We start from the raw sequence: 24,241 nt of genomic DNA on the forward strand, positions 1-24,241 counted from the left end.
CCAGAGGCAGTGATCACATCATATGTGACCAGATAGGGATTTTCATTTCAATGCTGGCGGTAAACGGGATGAAACTGCAGCTATGCCACTGACTAACCTTACATCAATACAGCAGAGGCCCATTCTATGCCTGAAAATTGTTGGAAAATTGAATGCTGAATAGAAGTGTTTCTTTCTGTAGAATCCGATGAAAGAGTACGACTGCCTCCAATCCAAATTCACAGAAGCCTTTGATGTTTGTTGGAATAATTTTATGCCTACTTCTCATTTTCCATTTTATGCTTGCTTTTGAATTTTGATTGCGACTACAGGCACTTTTCAATTGATATGCATTATGAACTCTGTAATAATTCAAAGGCCTTTGTGGAGGAACAAACATGTCATTTGTCCTCAAAATGAATTTTACGACTTATTGTGTAACTCTACACCTTTGGTGAGTTCACAGGGAGTGGTTGCCAGACTGTTGTTGTCCTTGTTTGGAGGAGATTTGTACTTTACTTAGTTTATTTATTCATTTGCGTATTTATTTAGTTAATTTTTCCATTGGTGAAATTAAATGTCTTGTTTGATGGTGTTTTTGCAGTGTTCTTTGTGTGTTCTTGTATGTACATTCACGCCTCAGCGGCCCTGGTATGCCATGTGTTTGTGCGCATATTACAGTATGTCTCTGGGTGTGTATATTTATGGATGCTCGATTGCCTGCTCAAATTTGGCGTTTGGTGACTTGTTCCTTCGAGGGATGGCGAAACTTGAGAGGCCGCCTAAAATACTGTGCAGTAATTGGAATTGCTTTATCTTCGGTCTCATCAATTAATGTGCAATTTTCCATTTAATCACTAACACGCTCACTGCATTTGCAATTAAAATGAGGACTGATAACAGAAGATGCCTTTCAGCTGATACCAGTTGGAATGAGAACAGAAACCAGAAGACGCAATCAGTACACAGAATGACTTGCAGAGACATGCACATGGCACGCAAACAAGTGTGAACACACACAGTGCAAACAGTCATGCTCATATAATGCTGCACTGAATACACACACTCGTGCAGACACAGCACATACAAGCACAGTATGCCGTGATAGAACATGCAGATTTGCAGCTAAAACCCCAAATTAGAACTCGTCAATGGAACTAAACCAGCATTTAACACCAAAATGTTGGCAGCAGTGGTGGATTCAGATGCCACTCAGATTGAGAACGGTCTCAGCCAGAGACACTGCCAGGGTCTGGGTCTCGGTGGGGGATGAGCTCACTGGCGGGGAACGTCTGTCGTGTATTGTCCTGACTCTGAAGAAAGGAATGAGATGTTCGCATCACTTCCTGTCTGGAAACAGGAGCCTGAAAAGTACTCAAAGAGGGGGAGCGCAGGGCTCAACACACAGATGTGTGAGACTATAGGAGGGGGATCATTACACTGAAGTTCCGGGTAATACTCCTGCAACAGTGTTCGATCTCGTCAGAAGTGAACACAATCTCATTAGTTCCTGCAATATTAATAATAGTGTGTCTGTATTCCTACATTTGTAGTCAGCCCATTGTACTTAATGGTATATCTTCATTTTGTGAGATGTCCGTGTATGATATCTCTTTTATAGTATTTCTAAGATCCTCGCATGATATTCTTGTAAAAAATTATTTGATTAGTAAAGTTTTTTTGGTTTTTTTTCAGTGGGCCATAACCTCATAACTCTGAGTCAGATACTGCAAATCCTCGACTTTAGTGGTCACATGGATTTACTGCACATTTTTATTTCCTGAGGCGATAGCTCTGAACGGATGTTGCAAGCGGTGCAGAGATTTTGCTCAGATGTTCCAGTTCCATTTCACTAGCTTATAATCAAGCGTTTTCCTCCAGGTCAATACCATTCAGCCCAAGTGCACCAGTCAGCTGTAATTGCTGCCTGCCTTTGGTGACCACACAAAGCTGTACGTGGCATTATAAGGCTTTTTCCAATAAGCCAGCAGCTCAAGGTATCCAGTCAACATTTTGGCTTTGAAGAAATGTTGATTTGAGAGTCCTCATCAGTGTTAAAAGCACCAAATTGAACTTTGTGTCATCCATATACACTGATTTGTGAAGTCAAGGCATACATTTATATGTCAGGAAGCAGTACGGTTTGATAAGTAAAAGGTTTAATAAAGTTTATCCTCACATTTATCAAAACACCCTTTTCCCCTCAGGTCAAATAGTTCATTTAGAGGACATTTTCATGCAGCATAGGTAGATAGGTTATATGTAGCTTCAGGATGGAGCACCTGCTGTGCTTGCCGATAGTAAGTTAGGGTGATGGTGGGGGGTCTGTATGTCTGTGTGTGTATGTGTGTGACATACCCCCGAACCAATTAGCTCCTTTCAGTGGGGGTGGGGGCGATGGTTACAGCGGTGTTCCACAGGGTACAGCCCTCAGCCCTGTGGGGTCCAGGCCAATAGCAATTAGCCCACCAACAAGAGCCCTAATTAGCCCTCTTGATTGGCCTGGTAAGAGTGCAACAACAACACCAGCAGCTAACACATAGGGACGACCAAGGTGCACCACCATGATGCACTGCTTTAAAGCCAGCTGTACTGTAATTAGTAAACAAGCATAGCTGTCTGTAATTGGTAAACAAGTAGTCGGGTTTGTTTGCAGTGTCATTATGAACCTGCTGCTATGTGAAGTATTTCTGTAAAGGCTTCCATGATTGAGTCTGTGTGCTTTGTTTTCTTTCTGCTTGGTAGCATTGTTAGATCACTCAGTATTAATACATCATCCCGGCCATTCTGTCAGCTCTATGCCATGCATGCAGTGGGAGACAGAGCAAAGGAATTAATGAGTAAATGGAGATGGGTAAAAAGAAGTGTGAGAGGGAGGTGCTGCGTGAGAATCTCATCTCTTATTATTTAATCATAGCAGCACCTGGTGGCTGCTGCTGTAATAGAAATTACAGTCACTGCTTGCGCTGGATTTATGTTGGTTTTCTGTGTCTTTCCCAGTCTCAATGTGAAGCTATCCCATGATGCAACATGCGTCCCCAGCACCTGCAGTGACAATGATGGCCACCCAGAGCGTTCCTCCACCATCGTACCAGGAGAGCCAACAGGTCAGAGGTTCCATCAGAATGTACCTCAATGAATTACCAACGCATACACTCGCCTCGTGGCAGCACCTTAAGACTGGCTGTTAGCCGCCTGGAAAAACACAATTTCCTCAGCTTCTTAATGTGAATATTTTCTGTCAATCAAAGTTCAATCAAACAGTATTGATTACTGTTACAGAGTGTTTTCTATTCTCATCTACTTGTTTGAAGTGGTGCTCAGTTGGAAAAAGGCAATGCCACACTGTGTATTTCCGTGCACCACTCACAATTTAGCAGTAAGAAAGTTTGAATTATTATCTGATGATGGTTTATTAGTTTAATTAACTAATTATTATTAGTCTTTTTTTTCAACTTAGATTGTTGATTATTTAGTCCTGATTATATAACGCTAATGCAATACTTCAAAATTTAAACCAAGTTGGCAGGTGATTTAACATAGATTGGAACCAATACTTTTTCTGTGCACGAAGCCATTAAGTTAACTTGCCTTCAGCTTGTACCTGTTTGTTTGTCTTCAAGCTTATTAAAACTCAATCAATAGAAATGCCTTGAAGGGGTAAGGTTTCCTAGAAATGACCACAAGGTGTTGTTAACACATCAAATTAGGACACAGCATTAGGTTATATGGCCTATTCATAAAACACTATATCTTAAATATATATATAAATATAAATTTGCTGGCAAATAGATTTACAGTATGTCATCTTACACAGTGATGTATACATACAGTATACATAGTGACTGATGTGTTTGGGTCGACAGCACATTGTAAAGTTACATTGTTGTGACCACAGAGAACACCAAAGTAAAACTGTGTGCAGGGATATTACAGTAATATCATGAGATTAACATCTTGTAAGGTCACTGTAAACAGGAAGTGACCACTACAAATATGCACGTCTATAATATATATAGAAATAATACAGGAATGAATAAAAATATCATTTGGCACACTAATACTACTATAAACCAAGGACTGATACATTCTACACTTGTAATGCTGTATTCACCTGACGAGCAACAAAGTCTTGTTGTACAAGTCATTTTCAATGGAAGCCCGCGTCACGAAGCTACAACCTGATGGCTGACACTTGTCGCTGTGTGCAGTGTGATGTGTGTGACGCCCACCAAAAACAAAAAGCTGACCTGGCCTCAGCTTTTTTTCAGCGCTACAATGGCGTGGTGAAGCATCAGCCAATCACATGTTTCTGTTTCACCATTGCACAAGAATAACAATCAATCAATAAGACAGAAAAGATGCAGCGTGATAAAGGGTGGCAGCCTACTGCAGGAGCAACGTTCGTGTCCCGTACGTGTATGGAACGTACATTTTGAAAATACAATGACAAGCAGTGGTAGTGTGTTCACTGAGCTGACACTGTGTTAGCCGACATTAGCTTCTGTGTATTGCTACCTAATCATGTTTACTAGCTGTTAAAGATAAATGTAAATTAACATGGTACACCCATGACGATGACCGTGTCAACGAGCAACACTGAAATGGTGACTCGGCCACGCGTGTCTGTTTTGTAGTTTGTTGCTCATAGTGTGAACACAGCATAAGAATAAGTCCCAGTCTGCAGTGTTCAACACTCACATTCATTGTAGTTAATGTAGTCTAACTGTGGCTGGACCCAGGCTTTGTCTAACACTGCAGACCGTCCCGTGGATGGGAGGCTGGGGAGGTTCATCCGCCCGCCTAACCCTCCTCCTCGTCCGCACCATCTCTGTCTGCTTTCGCCCAGAGGATTAGTGCCAGGGGAGAGCTCCCGAGCTGCAGTCTGGCACTCGGCAAATGCAAATGAGAGCTAGTTAAGTGTGAAGAAGCTAATTTATTTCCCATTTGGTGCTGGGATTAAGACTTGAAGCTTCCTCACATCCCACCCCTGACTCAAAAAAAAAGAAGGGTGGTGGGGCGGGGGTTGTTAGACTCATTTCCTCATAGAGAACGAATGAGAGACAAAAGTGGGGTAAAGGATGAAGACAACGGATTGTGTTTGTGAAGCATGCCACTGTCCTGCCCACCCTACAGCAATAATAACATCCAAAGAAGTTTCACATTCTCTAATGATTCCATGTCAAACTGCAGAGAAAAGGAACGTGTATGGTTCAGCAGAAAGACCAGTTGTGAACACACTGTTCAGCTGCTAAATACTAATTGAATATTTATCATTTAACAGCAATCTATATATGACCTGAACATGCCTTGTTCAATTACTGAATCTATCCTATCTCGTTCATTTTGCTTAACAGCTTCATTACAAGGCTGCTGACCTGTCAAGCAACAATGATTCATTGCAGCTACATCCTCATTTGTAGTCAGCCATCGTCAGATGCATGTTGCACATTATTGCTTTTGAAAAGTGATTAAAAAATGACTTAGGCCTCACAAGCAGCTGTGTGTCCATGACGAGAAGCAGAGGAGGTGTATGTAAGGATTGTACATCATTGATAAACCTGCCAAACATGTGACATAATTTGAACTGGCATAACGACACTAGAACATGTTTTCCTTCTTGATTTCTTTCTTGCATTATTTATTTGATTTGGGATTCATTCAAACTTAATATCAACCTTTTTTCCAGCCATGTTAGCCATGCTCCAAAAAAGCCCACTTCTTTTATACAATCCATGACCTACAGCTGCAGAGCGGCTGTCAGGGCTGTAGTTTTAGTCTTGATTGTTACTAGATGGGAACCAAAGTGTCCGTTTCACTGTCCCCTGCCTTAACTCTTAAGCTAAAGAACCAACCTGAGACGTCTGAATGTAATTTTGTAATTGTGTTATGTGTCCTCAGATGACGGGCAACACTCAGCAGAACGCCAAGACCCCACAGGTCCATATCCCAGCAGCCTCTGCAACAGGAAATACCTCTGTCAGTGTGACCCTTGACCCCCAGGCCCAGCTTGAGTCTGACAAGAGGGCTGTTTACAGGTTAGTTCAATCTCTCATGAGAGGGTTCATGTGTCATTCTGGGCTTTGGGCGTCCAACTTGGGCGAACAAATCTGAGCTCCAAAGTATTTATAAACTGGCTATTTGTCAAATTAGTTTTGGTTATGTGCATCATTCTGCTTCTGTATTTCCCTTCACATGCGCCTCCTTAGAAATAATTATTGCATTGTCTCTCTAGCCCCATGCTTGCTTGAAGAAACGGTCTAAATTGACTCGATGTGCTGCTTGCCACACTCTCCAGTGTTGTTGTTAATATGTTCTTAAACTAGCCATGACTTAAGAGCTTTCTGCAATTGTATTGAAGGGTGCCTCCTTCAATTTTCACTTAGTGCTTTTCATAAAAAGAGCATCTTCAGTAAATGCTTTCACTCATCAAAGGCGAGCAGAAGCATCCTCAATTTCCTTCTCTTTGAATTTAATAAATTGACTTAGAATAAGCATTTGATATAGTGGCAGCAGTCGGGCTGTTTCTCTGACTTCTGAGCAGTATATACTGGTACAGGTTCTTATCAAACTGATTATTGGAGTGAGACAATGAATGAATGCATAATTGAATTCATGCTCTGTGATACTTTCCAGTCAATCTATGGGATTATAAACAGCCAACAGGACTGATGGAAACAAACAACAACAACAACAACAACAAAAACATATTTAGACCAAAAAATGTTTATAAGGCAGAGAGTTGTTTTGTGTAAGGTTCCAAAGCTTAATTGTAAAACATAATTTATTTCTCTTTCACGCCAACAGTCATTTTCAAAGGTAAGCATCACTCTACTGTGGAGACCTCAATTTGCAGTTAAACTACTAGTGTGCTTTACTTCTTAGTCTGGAGTTTTCAATGTGTCAAAATCAATACACCTTCCCTGTTCGTTGTACACGGTGTGGAATTTTTGAAATAATCCTTTTTATATTAACAAAAGTATTGGTGCACTTCCATTACGATTCATTTGCTGTGTGCTCTGAGGAAAAGCATTGTGAAATGTCAGATCATTTTTGATGCTAAACTGTAGAGAAGCTTTTTCTCTTTTTTCTTTTTGTCACCCTCATTTTGGGATGTTTACGAATCATCCTACAGACATTTGTTCCAAATTTTATTCTTTTATTTACCATGTTGGAGCCCTCCAAGGCACCACCTTGTTAGGAGTAGAAAACAAGAAAAAAATCACTGCTGGGTGAGACCCAAAACTCTAGTAAAAAACACCTCACTCCTCTCAGCTTATCACTAGAATATTGATGCGCCCTTATAATGAGCTTGTATTATCTATTTATGAAGTAAATTATTCAAAATACAGACATTTTTAATGGAGCTGGTGATCTCCTGGTGCAGGCAGCAAACCAACAACTTACTAGATTTGTTGAGTGGAATGAGACACGGGCTGCCCCACGCCGTCTGGCGCAGCCTGTCCTGTAACGATGACACTGCAGTCTGTGTTGGGCTGCCTGTCCCGACTCCTCAGGTCCCACCCACGGGTATCCTGCACTGCTGTCTGAGGAGGTGTGAGCCCCCTCGCTCAGGCCTGAGGCACGCTGCTGTAAAGTCCTTAGTAGCTCCTCCGAGACGAGGCTGCCTTTGATGTGAGCAGCCATGTTTGGAGCAGCTCCGGGTGGTGGTGGTGTTGGGGGGGGTGTCTGGGTCCAAATCAGCCCCTCTTCCACTTCCACATTGGTTTTTTGGGTCTGCACTTTCCTCCTCTTACTTCCCTAAACTACAGTGAAGCAAGAACAGAGGAACCAATACATGTAGCTCCTCAGAGCCAGTTATTTATGATTTTATGTAGCTGTAGTTCAGCTGCCCTGTTCTCCTGTTGTCTTATATAGAAAATACACTCATGTTAACAATGCCAGTATACTTTATCAGCAACATGATTGGAGTGCCACTGTAAGAGCTGGAATCTCTGGATCCACTCGTTAGTGTGTTAATTCATATACAGCTGGAGGACTGGAGGAGACTGGAGGGGAGGAAGAGGACCGCAGCAGTGTGTGTTGCTCGTGTGGTGTACGGTGGTAAATGCACTGGAGCTGAAACAAACAGCACGACGCTGCACATGCATCCACATGCACAGCATACGTGACTGGCTAAGTCAGTGCATGGATTACAGGAGTGTTTGAACATAGTGGGAATAAGACTTATTTTCTTATCATAGATATCAACCTCAAGTCTGTATGGAGCTCGAGTCGGGACTTGATTAGCTTAGCAATACTGAATGCAGAGAAAAAATGCTTTTTCTAGTATTGTCATGCAGTACCTTTAAAACTGACTGATTAACATGTATGACATTACCAATTTATGACAGTGCTAAGCAAATAGCAGCCAAATCCAGCCGTCTACCAACACTATAGAGCATGAGCTGAGGAAAGCACAAGTTTTCCCTATTGTAGTTTGCATCAAAGCTGCCATTATTTATGTATTTATTTTAGTACATTAATCGACTGCAGATAACCATATGAATACGAGGCTCCTATGAATTCCAATGAACATGACCTTGTATGGTCTAATAATAATAATAATAAATGCCTTCACGTGAAGAGAGGAATGTAAAACCAAAGCTCTGTAGCCTCATTTCGTGCCAGGCTATTTCAGTCGTTCAGTGCATGGTGCTACAGTGTAAAAGCGTTTAATAATACCTACATGATAAAAAAAACCCCACAAATCTATGATGTAATCCATTTTGTTTAAATGAAACAAGCCCTTGAATTCACACACAGTTTTAATTCCATGACTTTGCCTATAAACACGAATAGGTGTCAGAAATGACGACGTTTTGACGTTATATGTAGAGCAGAAGGCAACATAACAACATAACAGCAGTTTAATTCAACCATAAATAAAGCAAGACTTATTTATTGCGACACCCTGCCAATTAATTCTCCACTCTGGTAGTGCAAAACAGAACTCACATTTGTGTATATGAGTCAATTATAGCCAAATGAGTTTAAAGTAGTAATCTTGAATTTTCATTTAAATGAATGTGTGTTTAGTCCCGATCCATTACGGGACGAGGTAACGCAGCGGTGGTTTAGCCTGTGGCCCGCTGATGAAATCTCACTCTTAAACAAAAGAAAATGACACTTGTAACACTGGACCCTAGTTGAACATTGTTATAGAAAAGTGGCCCATAGTTACACTTAATTGCAATATATTTTTTTAGGATATTCCGTTTTTGTGCCGGATTGAAAACTTGCTTCAACAGAGAATTTGAAATAATAGTGTTCAGTGTAGTACTTAACATAGTTTGGTTTATCACTGTACTCATCTCTTCTAAAGCCCCCTCAGTTAGTAAGATGAGTAATTATCTTAGGAAATGTCTAAAGGGGTACTTCTACATTTTAGCACTCCTACAAAATCCCTTTAAAGAGTATCAAGCTCCATTTTATTTAGTGTTACAGGCAAATGTAGCTGTATATCCTCAGTGTCTGTAAAGGATGTGCATAAAATGAGATTGGAACTTGATTAACTTACCAGTTAAATGGTGCTATGGAGAGTATAGAGCCAGCTGAGTCTGTAAATGTGTATGATGGCCAATTAAAATGTTGTGATCAAGTGTGTCAGAGGCAGCGGTGAGCTCAGGGAGCAGCCAGAGCTGATGATCCACCAGCTTGTGCTGTTACAACATGATTACTTGTGGCTCTTAAGTGAAATCCTTGCTGTTCTGTATTCTGAGGAGGCAGAGCAGATTCGAATTTCTGGAATTATTTTTATCCATGCAAGGAGCTAATGACTAAACGCACCTTGTTACCTTGTTATAAATGCAATTAAATTTGACTGCACAAGTCATGTCTCCCACAGTGAGTCAAATTATGCAAAAAGACACAAATAGCACTCTTATTTTAATAGAAGTCTGATCCGCCAGTGTTCCTGCCTCTACACTGTGCTCATATGGGGGCTGTAGACTTTTAAAAGAGAAAAGCCCTGAGAATCAACATTTCTGCCATTTTTCTTTAATTATTTTGCTCAGGAAGTCTGTGTGGGCTTTAATGTTTCTTTTCACTAATTGCTAGAATGCCAACTTCATGAGGAGATGTGTGGTTTCCTCTCTGCCTCTCTCTGTCTCTCTGCCTACTTTGTTATTAGCAGCGGAGTAAATGTGTGATAGGGTAATTAGCCTAATGAGTTGTGGCATTTACTATAAAGATCCTTCTGGATTCTCTGCATCTTATTAAAAAGCTGATAAGGCTTTTGTTTTTCAGGTTGTGGATGCAGCGTTTGTGGCTGATGGAAGCTGACTCGCTCACAGATTGAAACATGCACTTAATTGAAAGAGGCATCATAACAGTTCTTTAAAAAAAAAAAGATAGAAACGTCCTTATGATGCACAGAAAACAACTTGGGTACAAGAGCTGTGTTTACCAGAACACGCTGTTTTAAGGTCATATTTTCACGAGTTTGTTTGATTTAACTGCTGGCTTGTTTTACACATGGAGAACGAGGGGAATGAAAGATAAACAGCAAGTCCTCACCGGCAGTGTTACAGCGTTAGTGTGTTGCTGGATACCATGGGTCTACACACTATTCCAGAATGAGAGCTCTTACCTAAATTGTCCAGAATAAAAGACACAATCCACTCTCTAGATTTTACCTATTCAGCAAACATCCTGAACTCCACTTGGTTTTGGAACACATTGTATTTGCATCAGAGAGTGAAAGAGAACAGCAATGAAATTGGATTTGTTCGGTGTTTTGACAGTGGTGGGATCCTTTTACAAAGATGCCAGGGTTGCAGTGCAGAGCCCTGTATGGGGCATATTATCATTCACTCCCTCCATAGTGGGTCTTTGCTAAAAGCCTCTCTCATGCTGGTCAGCCTGGGTATTTTGCATTGAGACTGGATTTAAGGGTTTGTGTGTGTATTTGAGGGAAGGTTAACACGCCGTCATGCCAAGAGATACAGGAATTCATTCAGCCTCGGGTGTGTACATGCTTGTATATGCACTTGTTGTTAATGGCATAAAAGAAGCGAAGATTTGAAGACCTATCATGTCGTACACATCGGGAGGGAGTGGGTTTATTTTGACGTGTCCAAGGACAGCGTTATCCACATTTATGCTCCCCTGTGTGTTTGTCTGCCATTGTAATGCACCATAAAGTCTGTTTATCCTCGCTGCCACAATGCATCAATGCATCCTCGACCACTGTGCTGCCTTTCCAGCAGCGCAAAGACTTCACTGTATGACGGCTTAAAACAGGCCGTGCCTCTTCCATTTAGCAGGTCAGCGTGTGTTGGTTCTCAGCTGCTGCTGAATGCAGGAAACTGTGTCAAAGCTCAAGTACTTTTATTGGCTGTCTCTCTCAGATACTTGTTTTTATGAGTTTCCTCTCTGCTTGACTTTGGATGAGGAGGAAGTCCACAGTTTTATTTTCTTTGTTTTTACTCGGGCAACTTAGTAATCCATGTTATCTTTTCTTGGCACAGGAGTGGCCTACAGCACACATAGAGGAGAATAGAGCACTATTTGCACTTCACAGCTGTCAAGTGGTGCCCTCCAGAAACAGTCAGACTGAAATTGTATCTTCATTTCTTTGTGTCGCCAATGAAAAGAACTATTGTCAGATGTTATAAATGATACACAGTCAAATAGTGATATATGATCGTCTACATCTTTTTTTAACATCCTTCATTGATAAGCTTATGCGAGGGTTATATTGGTACAGGTACAGATGAGAGAAGATCTGAGTTGCTAGAAATGTTGATTCAATAAATCCTCCTCATCATGAAGCTTACAATGTTCAGTTTTTGTTGAAACTGTGTTAGAGAGCTGTTGATTTACCTGTATGAGCATTCTGGAGGATGTAGTTTGGGATGCAGTTGAATTGTATTACATTACACAGGTGATTTGTTATTTATCCTACCTTCATTGATATAATTGGGATGGACACAGTAACAGAGACGTGTGCCATTGTGTGTAAAGACTCATGTTTCTATTATATATATTAATATGGACCCACTTCCACGCAGACGACTGTGGGCCGTTCATTGCTGGTTATTGTTGGTGTTTGGAGAGATGTTGTACAAATCAGAGACTGGATGGAGCTTTTTGGTTCATGAGGCCTCAGAGAAACAAAACCCCAAGTGAAATTCAGGACCAGACATGAGAATGAAAAGGGGAGTTTGAAAAGTAGAGATAAAGGAGACAGGATTTATTCATATATTGCCAGGGGGTGCTTTGTGTGTGTGTGTGTGTGTGTGCGTGCATGCACATGTGTACAGTACGTGTGTGTGGTGTTTGTGTGTGTGTGTGTGTGTGTGTGTGTGTAGCCCAACCCCATACACACACCCTTACACAGGGTGTGCTTCAGACATGTAGCCTGGGGAAACGGGGGCCTTGTCGGGAGCAGACGCAGCAGGACTCCACCACAAACTGGCTTCTAGTATACGGGGGTACAGCAGGCCTGATTAGGCTGGCAAACAGTGGGGAGCACAGAGAGAGAGAGAGAGAGAGAGAGAGAGAGAAAGACATCCATCTCTCTCTCTCCACCAAATCCACATAAACACATACCTTCAAACCCCACCCCCACCTCTGTCTGTACCCCCTTGGTGGCCTGCAAACACAGGCAAACATGACTTGTTCCATAGATGCCTACGCTGCTTTGATTCGATCTTGTTTTCATGCACAGCTCTGCGTCTGCAGGTTTAACATTTTTCATTGTCTGGAGAAAACCTGGTAACTCCACTTTTGGTGACAAAACTTAAAGAATAATTCCTGTTGAGATTAGAAGTTCGTTCTTGAACCTAGAAGACAAAAGTTCACCATGAGGTCCGTTCATTAGCTGCTCTGGATCAGTCTGGTACAGTCTTCCTTAACAGATGAAGCTAGAAGCGGGGTGGAACTGTAGATGTTCAAATGTCCATTTTCTGAGCTCTCAGTCCTGAGGCTGTGTCCCTTTTTCAGTCTCTAAAATCTGTTATGTATCTCCAGTATGGATGTATTGGACATGTTCTTTTTCAGAGTAACCAAAACTAACTGAAAATGAGGGAGTATTAGATGTGAATAACTGCATTTGAGATTTATCATGGATTATATATATGTAGACTTAAAGTTCACCCACAAATACAAAATGCTAAATTATTGCATTAAAGCAGCAGAAAAACACAAAATACAAAATCACAGGACGGTAAAGCAATGAATCAATAACATATCTGAAGTCTGTACAGCATCAGAACCAATAAATGAGACAACAAACATATGTAAGGTGGCTATAGTCGATATTTTTATGATAACTATGTGTGAAATGACAGTGTGAAAACATTTCTGCTCTCTAAGCATCATTTTTAGCAGCGGCAGGCAGCAGTTTTTCAGGGAAAAAAAACATATTCTCAGCTGTAGAACTCCACTGTACACTACCTGGCCAGCACCAAACAGCACACAGACACCGTCAGCTAGAGCCAAAGGATCTAGAGCTAAGGAAGAGTGAATGTTGGACATCAGGTGGTCAGAATCAGAATAACTACACCAAATAACGGAAAATGTTGCTCCTCATCAGTTGGAGCTTAAATAAGCAACTGTTTGCTATCAGGTTTACACATCAACTTAAAAGGTGATGATATGTCAATGCTGTGTTCACATCGTGTTTCTGCTGCCCCCAAGTGGCAACAAAATGACGTAAATGTTCAAAATCACTTTTAGCCAGATTTTACTCAAGTCAAGGCACGTCATGAACGCTCCTGACATCATAGAGGTAAAGAGTCAACACTTAGTCTCCTCTCCCTTTAAGAAGAATGAGAAACAACCGACTTGCTTCTAATGCATAACAACATAAAATCTTGGTTACAGCCAAGTTGCACAGTTGTTGATGTGTTGACTGACGGTGAGATAGACCAGTCCGTTAGTGTGAAAACCTCACCTGCACATCTGGGTCTGAGAGGGGGCATCATGCCAAGTTTGTTCTTGATCTTCGACACAGTATTTGATATTAAAAAAAAAAAAGTCCCACCACAAGGTCTATTTAGCTCCAGAGCAGCTACCGAATTTTGTCATCTTTCACTTCGCAAAGACAAAATTCACAAAACAGCATGTTTTTAAGGTATGCCATGGTTTACCTTTCTGAAGTGCACTGCCCTCCAATCAGACATGAAAATCAAGCAGCACCTCATTTCCTGGTTCAGCCCCTGATTGACCATGAAGCAGATGCCACCAGAGCTGCCACGTCCCTCGCCTTCATGTTTAAGTCATCACGTTCCCCCCGCTGGCCTCTGATTCTCCGTTTTGGGTTTTTCGTTGGTGACCCAGCACGGTGCAGTGCTGGAGGGTGGGGACTGTGCTGATTCCACTCACTAGCCATCCTGTAAATCGCTCTTTTATGGCCCTTGTAATGATCCCCCAGCCGGCAATCTCCACTCCGTCGCACTGCAGATAGAACCTGCCGCTTCTGGCAGCTGACACGGGGGGGGGGGCTCTGGATGGTTGCAGGAGGTAGTGGGAGACTTGAAAACACACATCGCGTGACCATACACCCACCCACCCACCCACCCACACAAACACACACGGACACATGCGGCTGTGTTCAAATTCATAAAAATGCATGCCTTTTCACACCCCATCTACCTTAATCCTGACTTCCTGTGTAAAGGTCATAGAAAGCGCTGAAGGGTAGTGTTTTTACTTCGCTCCAAGTTGGCGGGGTCCAACTGTGCGCAATGGTCTGCCGTCAAGGATAGACGTGTGCTCATGCAAAACCTGATTGCCTTGATAGCTTTAGCCTTTTACATCATTTATACCACATCTGGCTGTTAGCCGCAGAGCGCTGATGACAAGGTAGAGGTTCCAGTTCCATAGAGCACCAACACTAAAGCTAATATCAAAAACCCATAATGGTCTCAAACCATTATGGTATCAGATCAAATTTTAAAGATGATTCCTCACAGTTTTCTTGGCGCACAGTATCTCCATCGAGGCTACATAACACCAGGTTTGTGAAACACATGAAAACTAAATTTAAACAACAAGAATGCCTGAATGAAAATATTTCTTTTAATGTGTTTAATTATAGCAATTTTGTGTTAATGGCATAGACGTGTTTGTTGACACGTCTATGCATGAACAAAGAAAGGCAATGAATTGCAGCAGCAAGAAAGAAAATGAAATGCAAATATGATGTAGTATATGCAAAAATGTCCGCATCAAGCTTTTATAAAGCTGCTGTTGTATAGATAAGATTCTGACCGTGTACGTCGGCAAATTGTTTACAGATTTCAGTAACATTTCGGCTCAACAAAGTCCGCTGAACAAACGCAGTTTCATTTGAATGTACTTTACTGTTTCTGAATGTTAATTAGAGTTACTGTCATTAAACAAGACATGCTTTATTGTTTCTCTTCAAGAACAGGAGCAATAGAAAGAATCGCCGATAAATGAGAAGCTTTCTTGTTAGCTGTAAAGAATTTGGCTCAATTTGGACAGAATAAAAGATGTATCATGTGAAACAGAGCTACAAATGTAGCCGTTTAGTTTCAGTGGAGAGGGTTGTGCACCAGTGTACCAACCTGCAATTATGGTATGAAAATACACATTCAGGTTTCACTTGGCTCACTCTCTGTGACGTAAATGTCACATGAAATGACAGTAATTAACAGTAAACATCAGAGCAGAACACGCTGAGTTAAAAACAAATAACACATTCAGTGGCCTCTGCAGGCTGTACTCTACTGGACAGCGTTGTTAAAAAAAACACCTAGATGGATATTTGGTTATAGAGAAAAGAAAAAGCAGCACCATTAACTATTGTCCCTTTATATCAATTTTACAGAGCGACCCCAGAGGCATGATAAAGAAAAAAAAAAGCTTTTTGCATTATGATAACATAAATACACTGTTGCCCATAAAGTTGGAATAATTGTTCAATACCCCCAATTTTGTTAAAGCCTGAATACACAGTTTGCAAAGGTTAATTGTGGTTTAAGTTTCACTGTGATATGTTTGGAAGAGTTTGATCAATAAAGTTGAGAAGATATAAACTTTATTTATCAAGAATAAATCACATTGTCACAATCATTTCATGAGAAGAGGTAAAAAACGTTTTATTCCAGCTTTATGGGCAACAGTGTATATTTGTTTGTGTAATGAAAAAAGACCATGTCAGTGCCCAAAGAGACACTGTCGCCTTTTTCTCAAGCATAACACGATGATCTACACATGTGGTGGGACGTTTTTTTATGTATCATAGCTGTGAGCAGCTTTCGTATTGTTTTGTGTGCCTCTGCATCATTACTGTGTGTAGATGTGCTGTCATGTTATATTTTCACTTACCAGCGACCCGGCTACGGCTAGTTAGAGGTCCAGGCACAAGAACAGACATCTCCTGACAACTTGTCTCCTTTCAAGCGTGCAATAAAACTTCAATCAACCCATAGAAAATGTGTCATTATCACATTTTCTGGGCTACAATATCTTCTCTCTCTCTTTAACTGGACTTTTTTCTCCTTTTAACAACAATACTGTATAGAGGAGTTTTCTCAGTATAACAACAGAGTTTATCATGTTATGATGACAAATGTTTTCACAACATATGATTTTGTGAATTAGCAAGAGTGTTAAAAAGAGATTGAGTGATATTCTGTTATAGCAAGAAATATTTCTCTTTAAAAGAGAACACGTTATGTAGTAATGACAAAAATATGTCATAGTAAGATGGAAAATATTTTGTTATAAACACAAAAAGGATCCTGTTAAAACAAGAAAATCTCACTACGACAAGAAACAGAGTGAATATTTGTGTTGATCGATTGCAGCAATAGGCAGCAGCATGGTAATATTTTTCTATTCAATTTTATTTTGAAATCTGTCGTGCAACCTTATGACAATTACTTGTGTGTATCACTGATTCTGTGACAAAATGTGATTTAAGGGTTGTGTGAGGCAACAGCTTGATGCACAGTGTGTCAACATCTCATGTTTTTCTGTCATGCACACATAGTAGTCTATTTACTTAAGAACCCACAATGCCCGTGGGGCCTCGGGCCTCACCACAACCCCTTGACAGCAGATATCCATGAATGGATGTGTATGTGTTTCTTCGTCTGTGTGATGTTTATGAAGCATCTAATGAATCAAAGTGTCATTTTGTTGACACTTAGTTTGCTGACACGTCTCATTCTTCCTTGCTTGTAGACATTAACACTGAGAAAGTTAAATGATCTCACCCCACTGGCAGAATTCACCACTTTCTGTAAGAAAAACGACACAGAGACTGAATGTGAGAGTAAATAACTTTTTAAGACACCATCTGCAGTGCTGAGAGTCGCCCTGTTTGCTCTCAGTTATAGCCCCCCCCCTCTTCTCCCCTCTCCTCTCCTCTCCTTCACCCCCACCCAGATTCTTCTCCACCACACCACAAGCAGACATTAAACAGACAAGGCAGAGGCTCTCCACTCTGCACGTGACCCTGTTTAGTATTCCTGCCACGTCTGGCTGAGGGAGCGGCATTAAATTGGGATCAGGCAGATTAGAGTATAATATAGACGACTATTAAAGGCTGCAAATGAGAGCCATGGGTTAGAGCCTGAGCAGGGACCCAGTCTGTCTCCATGTCAGTGCTGTCCTCTGCAAATACACTCAACACACACACACATATGCAACACACATGTCCATGACAATGACACAGTGTGACATAAAAAGGTGAGAAAAATGTGACCTCTAGTAGGCAGTCATTGTTAAGCAAACAAGAGCAAAAATCAATTCCATATACATGTATTCTATGGTTGGTTGATGTTATGACAGCAACAGTTCACATATTCACACCTGAAACTGAAGTGTGACACATAACACACATAACATTAGACTGCTTTCACACTAGTAGTTTAGTTCATTTGGTTTGGACCAAGATTCTGTTTTTTAGGTCTGGTACGGTTTGTATTCAGACTCGTTTATTACAAACGAACCAAAATCTGACACTGAATTGACTGACTGAGACCCTCCTTTTCAGGAACTCTTGCCGTGGTTGTCCAGTGTGAAAGACCACAGCTTTCACATTTGCTTAAACAAGCTGAAACAGGCCATGGACACACACACACACACACACAAACACACACAATTCGTCCAGTCTGCATCTTTAAAAACTGGCATTTCAGTAACTTAGATTTTACTCAGTGTAGATTTGAAATGAACTGACGCCAGCACCTCCCCAGTGCACACTAAAAATAACTGGGATAAAAATTGAGGTCAGTATAGCACTGCCACAATACTGACTAACTTTACCCAGTTGCCAGGGTTTTGTCTTCATCCAGTGATCCTACAGCAAGAAAGAAAAAAATCAAAACAACCCAGTGCTACTTGGTAAAGTTAACCAGTGACATTTAGTTTGTGGTACTATCAAAACACACACTGTAACAACCACGCACACCTGACCTGGCAACAAACACGCTGCACCAGTTTTTACCGTGACTCAGATTTTTTTCTCCAAACAAAAACTGAGCAATCAGATAAAAGTGACAAGTCAGGGCTTTCATGTTGCCTCTGTGTAAAACGCTGAGAACATCACTAAGCAGCTTACAGGGGTTATATAATATACTGCCAGAGAGTTAGAGTCCTCATCATACTGAAGACATATTTTGAGAAGTTCTACTGGGTTTCCTCTCAGTCAAAGGTAACACAAAGGTCAGTGTGTGAGAGGACGGACTGCAAAGTGCAGAAAACAAGTAGGGATGGAATAAAGGCATTTATACCAAATATTCATAATTCAAAACTTTTTATTCTCAGTCTGTCTCCCGTCCGAGTTCCTCTAGAAACGCTCGATAATTTGGCATGTACTACATACAGCAGCGCAGTATGGACCGTTGCACAGTGTGTCTGGGGAGCTTATGTGAGTGACATTTCTTATAAAATGCAGATGGTAACAATGTAGGTGACACGGTGAAGCCTAGCACTGCCACTGGACCATGTCCTATCCACTTAAAGATCTTTTTTTGATCTCTAGCTGAACCTTGTCCGTATGTTCAGCATGTCCTTTAGGGAATGTCATGGAGCTGCCACGCTATTAACAGTACAGCGAGGGAGGGAGGCAGAGGGGCTTTGTAGAGTAGAGCTCGTATTGTGTCTCAAATTCTGCTCTATCTTTTTCAATTAAGTTACTCTGTTGAGAGTCCATTAATGTGCCTTGGCATGTCCATAGACAAAATATTGCATGGACATGCACCCAGGGCCTTGTAGTCAAGGGGGATTTGTCCATAAGGATTTGTTTTTTAAGTTGGTATGAATATGTGTAAAGAGAATCTGTTCATATAATAGCGGGTTTAAAAGTTAATACTCAACGGATATTGTGTAATGTAACCAAATAAAATGGTTATTGAGTCGAAATTAAGAGACAATAATGTCAAGTGTCACAAGGGAAAATCGAGTTTGCTGTGCTTGAAAAGTACATTTAAAAACTGATAAGTAAGCTGGATGCAGCCAAGACATCCGAGGATCAGACAGTGTGGTAACGGAGAGAGCAGACACCGATATCCTGCTGATCTGGATAAATGTCTTCCTCATGAACTGATCACCAGACCTGACGGACAGAGCTACTGAAAACAGTCATTGTTTCCTAATGTTCACTAAGACAGGATCTGATACTGCCAAGGAGAATGTTTCTTTTTACTGAAAAGTCAAGAATTAAAAAGAAAAAAAGTGACACAGACATGCATCAATGTGCTGACACTCCTGGCCACTGAACATGAACGTGTCCTCATGTGCAGCCCTTCACACAGAAAGCCACTGCATATTACACCTGATTCTCATTCATACGTTCTTTCATGGTAATTTACATTTATGTGTCCGTGAATAGTTCCTGCTTTAGTTCATGAAGACCAGATTTAGAATTGGAGTACTTTTTTTTCTAGATCTGACATTTTGCTTCCACGTGCACAGAAGTTGTCTTGGCACACCTCTTCTCTGAGGCTGTGGAAAGGCAGTCTGGGAAATGTAGGAAATCACCAACTGAGGTAAAAGAGAGATGACAAGTTAGTGGCTGCACCAGTGGAATGAATTACACACACGACACATAAAAAAAAAACTCCCACGTTGCCGCGATCACCTTCCCATGTAACTTCAGAAATGCAATGAAATGAGGATTCTCAAGGCTCCGGCTGCATCAACATTTACTAATTGTGGATAATCATTCATGTATTCATTAATTAAGATCAAAGAGTAATAAAAAACAACATCTATACAAACTAACGCACGCTGTGCCTCTCTCTGTCTTTCTCCTCAGACATCCATTGTTCCCCCTGCTGGCGTTGCTGTTTGAGAAATGTGAGCAGGCCACACAGGGCTCTGAATGCATCACGTCAGCCAGCTTTGACGTGGACATTGAAAACTTCGTGCACCAGCAGGAGCGAGAACACAAGCCTTTCTTCAGTGAAGATCCAGAGCTGGACAACTTGGTAAGCCAAGCGCTGTGACGTACAGTACATACTGATGGGCACGGGCTTCAGTCACTTCGATTTCAGGAAGCCATTGTAGCTCCTCTTGGATTCAATCATTTTAACCAATGCTACACTATCAGTTAATTAGAATAGGGAACATGCTCGACTCGACTGAAGAATAAGAGAAAAAAAAATTGAAAAAAAATAAAGCTATAGAATGCCTGTTTGTCTATTTGTAGTGCATCCCATCATTACCACTCTGTATCATTCCCCTCCTTTTTCATGTCAGCTTCCCATCCTCCCCCTGAACTTCCCCTTGCACAACTGCTAACAGTAATTGCAAATTAAGAGAGGCAGGATGCTGATCATGTTCACTGAGAAAAGAAGGGGAGGAGTTGAAGCCAGACAGTGACAAAGACAAGACAAGAAAAAAGTGCACTCTTGCCATTACAGTACCTGGGACGGCAGGCTGACAAGTACTGAACAGTCAATTAACCCTGCATCTGTGTGTTTTATGAGGCACTGGGTGCGGGCATCCCTCCCAGAGGGCACTAACTCTTCTACAGGGCAGTAATGTTACACTGGGCCTGACTGGCTGCGATGGGCAAAGAGTTACTGGTCCCTTGATTAAGTGAGCGCAGTTTAATTAGCTGATTTATCTCCTCCTTGGCCAAGCACTTTTCTGTCCATTCTGTTGACCTTGAGCGGTGACTTTGAGGGAGTGCTCTACAGTGTGCCTCACTGAGTGGAGAAAAGCCAGGCTGTGGATGGTCAGATTACTTTTCATAGTTTAAAACAGCATTCTAAATGCGGTCAAGTTGTTTTTTTTTTCCTGTGGTAATTGCTATTAGAAATGGCTGCAAGGAAATACTATAAACCTGGTCCCAAACTGTTTCCCCCCAATACAATAGAATCAGACATTTGTCTGTCAGTGTCATCTACGTCTCTCTCTGATCCCTGTTATTGCATTCATTTTTATTATTCTATAAAGACTGGTTAGAATAATAATTCCATTGTGGTGGTGGTGGTGGTGGTGGGGGGGGGGGGGGGGGGGGGGTTCCACAACAGCTGAAGGGGGATCAGTCTGTGAAACCTGTGAAACCTGCCTCATCAGCCTCAAGAAACTACTTTAAGAGTCCCCTTAGGTCTTGTTTCAGTGGTGATTCTTAATGCCCCATGGTAGTGTGAACGCTGTCTTGAAGTCTTTGTTTGCTTGCCAACAACAACATTGTGAGAAAACACAAAACCACAAAACTCGGTAATTGGCATGGTAACAGTGAAATTGAAACAAATAACCAGAACAATGTATCTGTATTTCACTCACTTTTGTTTCAAAGTCTTATGAAGATTTTGGTTCTGGAAGCTTTAATCATCCTGAAGACAGTGACAGACATTGACCTCTCACCATTGGATACTAGTGGCTCAATAGGGTGTTTTACAGCTTTGGGAGAGTGAAGGATAAAAGGATTACAGCTCCCTGTGTGCTTGCAGTCTATATGCATCTACAGTACTGTGCAAAAATCAAGTGAAGTAAAGTGCAAAAGGCAGGTGTGAAGAAATGCTGTAAAGTAAGAATGCTTTCAAAAATATTAAATTGAATTGAGCGAACAGAAGAAAAATCTAAATCAAATCAATATTTGGTGTGACCACTCTTTGCCTTCAAAACAGCATCAGTTCTAGGTACACTTGCATAAAGTAGGAGATTTTGTAGGATCATAGTCCATAGGTGTGTGATTAACCAATTATACCAAACAGGTGTTAATGATCATCAGTTTCATATGTAGGTTGAAACTCAGTCATTAACTGAAACAGAAAGCGCTGTAGCAGCCAAACTCTGCCACCAAGGTGAGGCTGTGGAAGACAAGGTCATCAGCAAGGTCTCTCCCAGGCAAAGATTTCAGAGCAGACTGGGGTTTCAACATGTGCTGTTCAAGCTCTTTTGAAGAAGCACAAAGAAACGGGCAACGTTAAGGACCATAGACACAGTGGTCGGCCAAGTGCAGCAGATGAAAGACACATTATGTTTACTTCCCTTTGAAATCGGAAGATGTCCAGTAGTGCCATCAGCTCAGAAACCAGCAGGAACCAGCGGGACCCAGGAACACCCATCTACTGTCTACGGAGAAGTCTGGCCAGAAGGGGTCTTGCGGCCAAAAAGCCAAACCACTGAAGTGGAAACATGGCCAAGTGACTCAACTGTGCACGAAAACATAGGAAGTGGGGTGCAGAAGAATGGCAGCAGGTGCTCTGGACTGATGAGTCAAAATTTGAAATATTTGGCTGTGGCAGAAGGCAGTTTGTTCGCTGAAGGACTGGAGAGAGGTACAATAATGAGAGTCTGCAGGCAGCAGTGAAGCTGGTGGAGGTTCCTTGCAAGTCTGGGGCTGCATTTCTGCAAATGGTGTTGGGGGGCAGCCCACATCCAGAGAAGATCTGTGGTTAGCTCTCCAAGATGTTTGGAACAACCTACCCGCTGAGTGCCTTCAAAAACTGTGTGCAAGTGTACCTGGAAGAATTGATGTTGTTTTGAGGGCAAATATTGATTTGATTTCGATTTTTCTTCCGTTCGCTCACTTTGCATTTTGTAAATCGATTAAAAATAAACAATTAAATTGTATATATTTTTTAAGCATTCTTACTTCACAGCATTCCTTCACATCTGCCTAAAACTTGCACAGTACTGTATGCAATAACCATTCAAATGTACTTAATGTGGCCAAATGTGTGTTTGAGTACATCCAGAGTGAATGTGAATGATCATCTGTGCTTTTGCCTGTATTAAGGGTTTTTAATGAGTTTCGTGCCAATCCACCATAAATACATGAGGTTCACAGCTGTACAATATCTTCTGTGGCTCTAGAGGGAGCCTCCCAATTTGATGTTCATCAATGGATAAATTAATGGATAATGGATTTTTTTAAAACAGATTTTTTTGTAGCTGAGGATAGCAAGGTTTTGTGGCTGGTCCATCTTTGTGGTCCAGACTGAAACACCTCAACGAGTTTTAGCAGGATTGCCATGACATTTGGTTTAGATGATGCCCAAATGAAGAGCCCAAATGATTTCTCCTCAAGCGCCACCAACTATGTCATGTCAAATACTAAATGGATTGCCATGACATTTGATACAGATATCCATGATGCCCAAAAGATGAACCCTAATAAATAATAACCAGCTTTTTATCTAGCACTGCCAGTAGGTCAAACTCACTTTGTTCAATACTTTGGTTTATGACCAAATACCTGCAAAACACATTCCCATCAGCCTCAGCTGTGATTAGTACTAATTAGCAAATGTTTCTGCATGCTAAACTAAGATGGTTGACATTCTAAACAGTATTTTCTACATAATCATCAACATTTTAAGACTGTGATTGTGAGCATTTAGTCAGCGCTATGCTTGCTGAAGTGCAGCCCAACAGAACATGAATAAAGGTTCAGTTTTGTAGGATGTTCTGAAGGTGATCTGTTTCTGGTTTGTCTCTGCTTCTTTCAGATGGTTAAGGCCATTCAGGTTTTGCGAATCCACCTGTTGGAATTAGAGAAGGTCAATGAGCTCTGTAAAGATTTCTGCAACCGTTACATCACCTGCCTCAAGACCAAGATGCACAGCGACAACCTCCTCCGTAACGACCTTGGAGGGCCCTATTCTCCAACACACACCAGTCTCAACATGCAGCAGGTCAGTCACAAACTCTTTTTTATATATATATATTATTATATATTTATATATATGTTACTCTGACTCCTTGACAGTACCCCTCTCTGAGTAGCACTTCCCAAGATACAGCTGGTCATTTAACGCCAAGTAGATTATGCTGTTGGGAGGTTTTCAGTCACAAACAGTAAAGCTGCTTATTTACATTT

General features: G+C 41.3%; 1 protein-coding gene across 1 annotated transcript in view; it reads left to right on the forward strand.

Moving 5' to 3' along the window:
- The window catches only part of pknox2 (pbx/knotted 1 homeobox 2), a 90,866-nt gene that overhangs the window by 47,361 nt on the left and 19,264 nt on the right, over nucleotides 1-24,241 (forward strand). Inside the window, 4 exon segments of the mRNA XM_070843719.1 lie at nucleotides 2,980-3,086; nucleotides 5,881-6,017; nucleotides 20,222-20,393; nucleotides 23,871-24,056. Of these exon segments, the coding sequence (XP_070699820.1) occupies nucleotides 3,000-3,086; nucleotides 5,881-6,017; nucleotides 20,222-20,393; nucleotides 23,871-24,056 (582 nt within the window). The 5' untranslated portion in view covers nucleotides 2,980-2,999.

The sequence above is a fragment of the Pempheris klunzingeri genome, chromosome 14, assembly GCF_042242105.1.
Source record: "Pempheris klunzingeri isolate RE-2024b chromosome 14, fPemKlu1.hap1, whole genome shotgun sequence".
NCBI lineage: Eukaryota > Metazoa > Chordata > Actinopteri > Acropomatiformes > Pempheridae > Pempheris > Pempheris klunzingeri.